General features: G+C 35.2%; 1 protein-coding gene across 2 annotated transcripts; it reads right to left on the bottom strand.

The window, feature by feature from the left end:
* Positions 1 to 10,196, bottom strand: LOC119155488 (retinol dehydrogenase 8-like). 2 transcript variants are annotated; one of them, XM_037404244.1, is made up of 7 exons: positions 9,557 to 10,196; positions 7,472 to 7,540; positions 6,176 to 6,337; positions 4,787 to 4,966; positions 3,606 to 3,699; positions 1,755 to 1,938; positions 1 to 835 (listed from the first exon to the last, which is right to left on the bottom strand). In XM_037404244.1, the coding sequence occupies exons 2-7, from the start codon at positions 7,500 to 7,502 to the stop codon at positions 602 to 604; spliced, it is 885 nt and encodes a 294-aa protein (XP_037260141.1). In that variant the 5' UTR covers positions 7,503 to 7,540; positions 9,557 to 10,196; the 3' UTR covers positions 1 to 601. The 2 variants fall into 2 exon arrangements, with proteins under 2 accessions (XP_037260141.1, XP_037260140.1); XM_037404243.1 differs by lacking the exon at positions 9,557 to 10,196 and having other exon boundaries at positions 7,472 to 8,107.
* Positions 10,197 to 10,202: the final 6 nt, after the last annotated feature.

Below are 10,202 nucleotides of genomic sequence, written 5' to 3'. Positions count from 1 at the left end.
CTGTAGGAAGATACTTTATTTGAAGATGTTGCTGTCCACTATGTAGAATAGGCCAGTAACTGTTGCCTACAAAGGAAGCATTCAAATATATATGAATAATAAATATTATATTTGTGACATTTTAAGATTGATGAGACTTTGTCTTAACGTTACTGGTAAATAGATCTGATTTCTGAAAATGAGAATGCTATAGTGATTGAGGGATTACTGTTCTATTAAGTAAAATGAGAAAATATTTTTTGATATTAAGAATCTATTTGCCTACAGTACACATCTCTGCATGTATTATATTCTAATAAGTGAAGGGGATCAAATTAATACTGAACATACAAGTATCAGTCAATGGCCATGTTCCCATGAAAACAGCTCTCTAAAAAGCAAACACTAAACAGAATAAACCTATAGCTGAAGGATTTTAATTTCAAGGTTCTGCAACCGTAAAGTTAGAGATAAACACCCTAGGCTGAACATCTTAGCTATGCTCAAATAAACACCTTGAAAGCCTTTTCACAACTACAGAGCAAAGGCATTTGAATAACAACATACAGCATTATCAGTAGCTACAAAAAGTAATTCCAATTTTCACTATATTATCTCATACTTATTGTGAGGGTTTTCCCAAGTCAAAGCTCTTTCTACTTCTCCACCTTAGCAATTTGATAAAGTTAAGACTTGCACTGAAGATTTTGTCATGATGAAAAACCATTTTGTAGAATGTATCAATGGGTAGATCTCCATTTGGATCTGCGTATTTCAGAGTTGTCATTGGAGTATACAAGGTGTTGGTCTGATGGCGAAAAGGTGGATTTTCTGCAAGAATTACCTTTACTGTATGCTGTCAAGAATGAGAAATAGAATTGTTAAAGAACCCTTACCAAAATAATAATAACCAAGTTTTCAGTTAACCAGAGGAAAAGCTGAAGAATAAAGCGCTAGAATTAAGTAAAACCCTGTATGTAGTTTTATTAGAACTTCATTAGAAGTTTTTCTTAAAATATTTTTAAGGCCCTAAGAAGTACTACTTATTTATTCTTATTCCTATTTCTGTTTATCTATACCATGGTGATAGCACCTTACACCTAAGTATCCTGAATAGTCCTTAAAAATTATGCCTATATGCCCACAATAGGTAGATCCTTCCTTTTACAGTTCACTGGGAAAGGACAGAACAGTGCACTCTGTGGCAAGATGAGAGAAACTTCAGCTGACACTGATGCTGCCCCTTAACAGCAAGCACCTGAAATCATTGCTGCCTCCTACAGCTTGCCTAAACTCGTCTTCCTGCAGGAAGCCCCAGGCACCCGAAACTACATCCGTGTATCTTCTCTCGTGCCTTGGTGGTCTGGGGTAGCTGAGTGAACTTCCCATTAGCAGTGGGATTACTAGTGAGATGGAGGGGAGAGCAGCTTTAACCAATGGTGGGAACCCTGTGTAGATGTATGGTACCACTACAGAATGTTCAGACTTCAGTAGATGATGTATAAGTGCATCTAAGACCTCAGTGGCATTGAAATTACAATTCCTAGTTGTTTTCAATACTTCAAAATAAATATTAAATATTCTAAAGGATTTTGTTTAAAACTCAAGATTCTCGAGTTTTTAAAAATAATTTTAAATTGTGTAGGTTACATTTGATTAGATCTAATGCCTCTACCAAAAAAAACCACCAACCAATCAGTGCATTCATAAATGACAAAGGTGGGGGAATTTTTTTTTTTGAGAAAGAAGAAGATAGAGGCTTGTCGATGAGTTACCTCTGCAACGTCTTCAGCACTTTGTCCCAGGCTCTGGAAAATCTGTTTGTAATTTTTAAGGTAAATATTAGTAAACATCTCAGCTGTTTCTCCATCTGCAGCTGAAAGATCCATTTTCATTCCATCTTCAAACACTTTTCTTTCAAACTCTGTAACCACCGGGCCTGGTTCAATCAAACTTAACCTATTTAAAAAGCAAAGATATACTGGTTATTGACTGCTCTCTGTGGAAAACATACCCCTCAATCCTTCTCAAAAGAAGAATTGCACTGTGAGTACATTTTAGCAAGCAATACCAAACAGTATGTTCTGTAAAGGCAATTCATACCACATCACTTGTTTCATGCTCCTCCCCATCCACATGTGGCAGTAGAAATCTGTGCAGCTTAAATTTCAGCAAAGTGCTGTAACTTAATTCACAGCAGAAGTCAGCGCAGTTGTTAACTGCTATCTCACAGCTGTGGAATATAATAGACAATTTATCCCCAGGAGCTTATCAAATATTAAGAGAAATAATCAAAAGATTATGACAAATTCACTACTTTCTGGACAAAATCCTATACATATATATATCTGTGTCTTTCTTATACCTTTCTCAGAATAATACTGGAAGTAGCTGCCAAAGATGGGGGAATTGCCCAAACGTGGATTTTCTTTGTCAGTTAAATAATTAAAGAACTGTTAAACAATTAAAGAACCCTCCACAAAATATTATAATAAAAATCAACATGGAGAATTTTGCTGTGGGTGGACAGATTTTGGCTGCTGCCATATCTGGAAAATTTTATTTTGTTCAGTATTGTATTTATTATAGAAATACAGTTACTAGTCAGTTCTTTTCTCAGGCAGTAATTACACCCAGCCACCACAGTTACCAAAACACTCTCTGGGACAGGATGTCTTCCTAGACTTAAGTTCTGATCAAGCTATTGACCTTGACAGCAGAATTCCAGCTGCTGCTGGAACTGAAGCCTTTTCTCTTGCGTCACTTTTCACACTGGACCTTGAACTTTTGCCATTCTTTCTTTTTTTAACCTCCTTTTTGCTGTGTCTTATACTCTTGAAATCTTATTATGAATTCTGGCATATCCTGTGTATCACTACAATTTATTTATTTTAAATCCCTCCGAATTTTTCAGAGTGGTAATCAAATATCACAGTTTGGATGCTGCTTTGTCTCTGAAATCCCAAGAGAGTAGCTGTCTGTTCCCCCACAGCACCAGGACTAAATGCTTAGGCACACAGAGATATTTAAAAATTGTTGGACTTCACACAAAAAATAGTAGCAGAATTACATGAATGTGAATATACATGTGACAAGTCAAACCCCAAAGTCTCACAGACAATGAACAGGACCATTTTCTTAAATACTGTCTTCAACATTAAGAAATAGTCCACTACATTATTCTCACTTCTCACTCCCACATCTTGTCATTTTAGGTATCGTGTCCTGTGTTCTCTCTCTCTGATAAGCCCTTGAACTCTTTTGTTTGTGACTTGCCTAAGTAGTATGTTATCCTTTCTAAAGGAAAATATTACAGGTTGATATTATAAATTTATTCCTATGATATTGTATGCAAGAATCTGTTTTCAGTTACATAAAGGTTGTTTAGTTTTGGATAAAACATAGTTTAGCTGTTGAAGAGAACAGATTTATTTTATAGCATCTAGATCTTTTTATTTGCTTACATAATGTGAATAACGCAGACATTTCTATGCCTTTTGTGATATACAATGTCTATGGGTTCTGCAATCTGTTTCTCCTAGACAGCAGCTTCAAAAATGTTTGCTAGCTCTGGATATATTTAAAACTGTCTAAAATACAATTTACACCCATGCATCAATACTTACTGCAGTTTGAACTTGAGTGCTTGTATAGCTAAACTTTCACAGAATCCTTCCACAGCAAACTTAGATGCAGCATAAACATCATTAAATAAGATACCTGATGGCACAAACAAAACATCCTGAGAATGTGATTATATTCAACATACCAGTAGTTTAGTTTTAAAAATTCTTCTATTTTCCTAAAATCTCTACAGTCTGGCTGGGAAAAATTAGAAAAATCCTTGTGTACACTGAATCGAAATACAATACTGATTGTTCTGCCTATGTTCTCTAAATTGCTCATTCTAGGAAAGGATGCTTCACTAATGCTTTTCTTCCTCCTAGCTGATGCTGTGATCTCCTTGGATGATATTAAATATTTTGTAGTCTAAGATATTAAAGCGTCTGTACATACAACACCATCTGCATTATTTATCAGCAAGACTTTAATAGGCTACAGATGAACACAGAAGCTGAGTGCAATACCAAAGATGTGATTATGCAAGAGATCCAGCTTGCATCTGAGTGATTTAGAAAAAGCACTGCACCAATCCATTTAGGTGGGAGGCAAGTACTGCATTAAACAGTAACAACTCTTGCAGTTTGACTTAGGACCCTTGCTCACCAGAATAATCCAGGTTAAGATCAATGCCATGGTAACAACAGAAACAAATACAGCTAGACCAGATGGAACACAAGAGTAGGAGCATCATTATCTGTTGCTAAAATTAGACTCCGTGGAGTTTTATGAGAGGAGAAACTTTACAAAAAAGTGGTACAATTGTCCAGGACATGATTGGATTTTATTCCATTATTATTGTGCAGAGTGTAGTAAGCATGTTTGCCTGTCCCCATAATCTTTTCCAAAAGGAAAAAGAAAAGTAACACCAAGCGTGTTTTCCGGGTAATATAAATTAAAATAATTTAAAAAAAAATAATTAGAGTTTGAGTTAAAACTAAAAAAAATTTAAAATTCACTCTGCAGGTTTGTTGTTAAAATATCTTGAGTAGTTGTGTAGAAACATTCTACCTAGATAGCATAAAAACACCAGGTCTTAAGTGCTAAGCTTTTTATAGTTGGAACTTCAGCATTAGAAAGCACAATATACTAGCTCCTAATTTTATTTTTTTCAGATAAGAAGAGATAAGCTTTAGATTTTGAGTACTGAACTCCTAGCTGAAACAAACAAGCAAATGAACTTTGCCTTGTATTCCCATAACACTGCTTATTATAACTATATGCCCGCTCTTTCTCCTCTTCATGTCAGGCAAAATCTCCTTCAGGAGTCGAACCAGTCCAAAGAAGTTGGTATCCATCACGGTTTTCATTTCATCTATGGTCTGACATTCAATAGGTCCAATGAGCCCCATTCCAGCATTGCTAACTGCACAAAATGGAAGACAACGGTGAGCGATAACCTCTATAAACATTAACTTGTAGTCTTTACTGGAAAGCATTTGAAATTAAAATGAAGATTAACAATTAATTGATCCTTAAAAAAAGGATTAAAAAAATGTTATTCTGTCACTAAAGCTTTGCAAATACACTTGACCTTTTTATTTTGAATTATGCTTTTAATCCAGTTTATCTCATTTTGCATTTTTTAAAATTTCTGATTATTCCTTTTCCTTTAAATTCTAAATGGTTACATGAAAATGAGCCAAGAATTATCTGTATTTGTTTATAATTCAGCATTAAGAATTAGAAGCTAAAGTCAATACCCATAGGAATGAACACAAGTCTTCAATTTATTCCAAAAGTTCACAGACCAAGCCATATTTTGCTTTTTCTTTTGTTCACATCTTCAAGAAAAAAACCCCAAACCACAACACACACTTCCATTGATTTTTATTTGCCTCCTGAATGCTTGTAAGTGGGGAATGATGGCTAGAACTGGCATTCTGCACTAGAACTAGTATGCCAAATTAGAGTATAATGCACTTTGCCGAAGAAGCTTATTAAGCAGTGCTTTAATAATTAATCAAAATAAAGACAGGCCAATAATTTTCTATTAGAGAAGATTTAATAGTGGATGGTGTAAGCAATTTCCATCTTACTAAGATATAAATATTTACTTTTAGCAAAACAGCATGAAAACACTTCTTGTTGAATTTGTGAGGTACAACTACAATTCTCAATACAAATTGAAAATACCCTTACTTTCTTTGCATTTGTTCTTTAACTTGATAATTTCCAAATGCTGCTGCTTTCTTAGTAGAGAGAGCTGTTGCCTTCACTGTAAATATGGCTACGCTTAGCCAATAGAGCAGAAAGTCCTGTGCATGAAAATGCCAACTTCAGCAAAAGTTGTCTTCTCATATTTACTAAAAATGCATCATCTTATCCAAGACACTTCTCTGATCATGTTCCTCCTTTGTAAACAGGGAAAACAAGCTTCCCTATTTCATAGTAGCATGGTGAGATTTAATCCACTAATGTCTTTGTGAAGCCTTAAGAATTTTGAACAGGATACCCTATGTAACTATTATTACTTTGATAATTTAAAAAATACACTAATGAAACTTCAAGGGTATTCAAATGATGTTAAATAGAGAACAGGTATCTGTTTATAACATACACATCCTGTACTTGCCTAGGACATCGATCCTTCTGTCAGGGATACTATTCACACAAGTTTTAATAGACTGTTCATCACAGACATCCAGTTGTTTTATTTCAAGGGTTTTGCCCAGCCTGTGACCTGCAGCTTCCTCGAGCGGCTCTTTCTTGGCCAGATTCCGCATTGTGGCATACACTGCAACACACCAGAAACAACAGTTATAAAACCTCTTCTGTGGTGGTCTTACTGAGAAGTATTGAAGAACATCACTTTTACATCTGTATCTTAAATATCAGCGATAAAACCCAGATAAAAACTTGAAGTAGAAACAATCCATTTTCACCATAAATTATCACTGATCTCCCAGAGTCTGGTTCTGAAATCTTCAAGAAATTCAAAAGAGGAATTAAACCATTATACACAATGAAGAACATGCAGCTATGAAGATAATATTATCACCAAAACTTTAAATACTGGGTATCAAGTTATACTGCTGAATCGTTTTTAGGTACCTAAAACCTAATTTTGGATTCCAGCTTTTTTTTTTTTTCCCCCAAATCAGTCAACATACTTGGCAGAACCATAATTTTATTAAAAAGAGGAAGATAGATGCTTCCTTAGGTTGCAGAAATGTCTATTTTTGCAAGCTACTTCTCAAAATATAAATTAGTTTTATCATTATTGTCCCAGTACCCAGAAAACTATGAATCTGCATCCAGTCAGCAGTAAAATACTGTGAAGGTTACCATGAGAAACTCAATTACCAGAGGTTACTGTACTCACCCTGCCATCCATTTTCAACCATTTCAATGCCATTTCAAAAAATCCCATTTTGCAGCAGAAAGACAAATCCCAGCCCCTTTGTTCACCCTCTTATGCCTACACAGGGTTGGAATAATTAAATGTGCTTTAAGGTAAAAATGGCAAATTTAAGAACTGTTTTCATTTCTTTGGTCCTCAAATAGGCATGTATATTTCATTCAACAAAGACTTCAGTAGCCAGAAGCAAAGCTACCTACAAATGTGAATGTAAATCCAAGGTAGCATACTACAGACATTTTCAGCTATTTGCTTCATACGACCATCTTTTTCTTTCTGCTGCAAACTATTCAGTTCAAGTAGTTGTTCAGCTTCAACACAGGTACAGTAATAGCTGCTTACAGAAAGTGGTATATTTTCACTGTGCTGTAATTTCTTGACAGTGAGAGGAGGGAAAACTAACAAGAAGCAAGTCAAAGTGAATACAATCACATATTCACAGAAAAAAAAATAGTACTACTGCACTCAAGAATATATTTCTATACAGATAAGTAACAGATACATTATTACCTTTAAATCTTTTCTGTTCATCTTTTGCCATTTTTACAGCTAATGCCAGTCCAATTCCTGAGGAGCAACCTGTAATGAGAACATTTCTTCTTGCCATTCTTTTCAGTGAGTGGTCCAAGCAAGAGTTCTTGTTCAGAGGAGCAACAACCTGAGTGTAGCTACACAGTATAGCGTCATTGGCCTTTAATGCTGTCCTCAGCTTTCCTGAGTCAACAAATCTGAAAATGCATACCTGGACCCTGCATGATTAAGGGATAATCTCCAGCTCGACAAAAACAGAAGCAGATGCTCCTGCATGAGGTTATAATCTGCATTATCAACATGGACTATACTTAATACAAAATTTGATTAACCTTTAAAATGAAACATTTGTAAGCTATGTGGATTATTTTTTTTTTTCTGTAGTGGAATGACCTACTGGGCAGAAAAAGCCTTGCTACAATTACAGTCTGTAGTGTCAGGTCTTCCACTCATGTCTATACAAAGTAAACTGCACCCAAAATGGGATCCCCCCCCCCCCGGAAGGTGTTCAGGCTTCCTACACTTAGAGCACCTGCCTCATTCTTTTGCAACAGATTGACAAATAGATTTCTTTCCTGATGCCTTACTATTGTAAGATTCCTAACAGGCTTTACAGAAAAAGTAAATACAAATACAGGATGTAGATTTGGAATGAGACAAGTTGTTTAGACAGATTCCTCACATCTCTTTTTGGCACTGTTCCTAGCCAAGAATAGAGAAAGTAAGCAGGTATGCTGGCAGCAGAGAACAGCCAGGAAGATGTTGAACATACCAGCTTCACTACATGGAAATCCTTTTAAACAGCTTCTGTTCTCCAATTGACAAGTTGGGGGCACAAAAAATTTTAAAAAGAAAAAAAAGAACTAGCATGATGTCTGACTCCATTTTAGTTTTGGAGAACATATGTCACCAACTTTGCATGTAAGCTCTGAATTAAACAGAGGGACATTTGGACTGGCAATTTGGTGCAATTTACGTTTACCAGAGTAGGCACACTACATTCAGAAAGAAAAAAAAAAAAAAAAAAAAAAAAAAAGTCTTCTGAAATTTATAACCCATCCTGGGTGACAGAAAAAGAATCACCGTAATAAGCAATTAACCTTCTCTCATTGCAATGCCATTATATATAGAAAAGTGTTTTCCAAGATTCAATAATCCCATGTTAATGCAATGCAGTTCAGAAGAATGAACTTATTTGTACAGATGTAAATTGGTTAGTAACTCAAGAAATAGGACTCTACAGAAACATTAACTGAAGTTACCAAGTTGGGGTGGGGGAAAGTCCCTCCTTTCCAAAACAAATAACTTCACTTGAACATTGTAACAAGCAGAATCAGTAACTTTCCAGGCAAGCAACAAAATAGCAAGACAGCATCCAAAGTTAAAGAGAAAACGTAGTTATGATTCTACTCATTTATCAAGTTTGACCCACAGTTTTACCAGAGAAGTGAGTATGCAGATACACAATTTTCATGCAAATGCCATTTAGCCGATTCAGATATTAGGCAAATTGCTTTTGCTGCTCATGCACATTTATATTTAGTGCATGTAGGAGGAGCAAGCAAAGCTTTATACAACACTACGGTAGTGGAATGCCACTAGTGGTGTGATGCAACTGTAATTACAGATTGGTTACATTTTCCACTTGAAATCCTGGTTTGAAAGGCTTACATGTTCCTTTGCTTTAAAAAAAGCTGTCTAAAATTTGATGCATAGATTTTTAGCCTGAAGGCAAACTGATCCGGCTAAAGAGAAGAAAAAAAGTAAAGTAGTTTAATATTTTTCAATTATTACACTGATCAACCTAATTCTACTATTTTTCATTTACTATTATATAAAGAAACAAATAGCTTGATTTAAAACACACACTATATTTATTTCCATAAGTAAATAGTATTTTTTTGCTACATCATAATTTTCATAATAGCAAAATAATGTGAAACTGCAGAGATACTTCAGATGACCTTGACAATAGTAGCAAAATATATGCCTGGTTTTATATAACCACTTATAGTAGAACGGTTGCCATTTGTGCACCATTTGCATAAACAGAGAAAGACCTACCTGCTACCCAAGGAGCTTAGCGCACTTCCACCTGCAGAGCTGCTGAAATACAATAGACAGGTTTGTTGGCTGAGATATACTTTCAATCTACAAAACACTTAACTCAGGCCTAATCTTTAAATTGCAATACATTCAATTCTGTTCCTCTGCTTTATGTCAAATAACTTTAACTTATTTTCTGAAGTAGGGATCACATGTCTTAATGCACATAGGTCACGTGTACATCAGACTCAGGTTTCAGCCTTATGACTATATGTATAATTTCTGATGCTCACGTAAACATAAAAGTATTAGAAACTGAGCCACTGGCCATTTGTACTAATTAAATTGTGTAGAACTTTTGGAAAACTGGAAATAATTAAGTTTTAGAGTACATAGTTATGATGCTGTTTTACTCAACAGTAATTTTTGCATGGATTTGGGTGTGTGTGTGGAATTCAAGCTTTATGGCCCTGTTCCACACCCCTTTGCAACTGAAAGGTACTGCTTGGAGTAAAGGAAACAGGTTTTGCTAGTATGTATGATCAAATCAATGTCCTAAAACATCTAACAAGCAGGTCAATTTTAATAAGATACTGTGTCTATAACATTGCAGGTGTAAAAAAAAAAAATTCCCCCAAAAATTGTTAATAAGGTAATACCATTG

Source organism: Falco rusticolus, chromosome 11 (genome assembly GCF_015220075.1).
Source record: "Falco rusticolus isolate bFalRus1 chromosome 11, bFalRus1.pri, whole genome shotgun sequence".
Lineage (NCBI taxonomy): Eukaryota > Metazoa > Chordata > Aves > Falconiformes > Falconidae > Falco > Falco rusticolus.
This window is presented reverse-complemented; position numbering and strand designations above follow the sequence as displayed.

Bases quoted from the DNA above. Each gene is read 5' to 3' on its own strand.
- LOC119155488 (XM_037404243.1), bottom strand. From the start codon at position 7,568: ATGGCAAGAAGAAATGTTCTCATTACAGGTTGCTCCTCAGGAATTGGA. The intron at 6,338-7,471 runs GTAATAATGTAT...GGTGTGTTGCAG, and splicing joins TGAACAGAAAAGATTTAAAG to TGTATGCCACAATGCGGAAT. The intron at 836-1,754 runs GTAACTCATCGA...CATTCTTGACAG, and splicing joins GTGCTGAAGACGTTGCAGAG to CATACAGTAAAGGTAATTCT.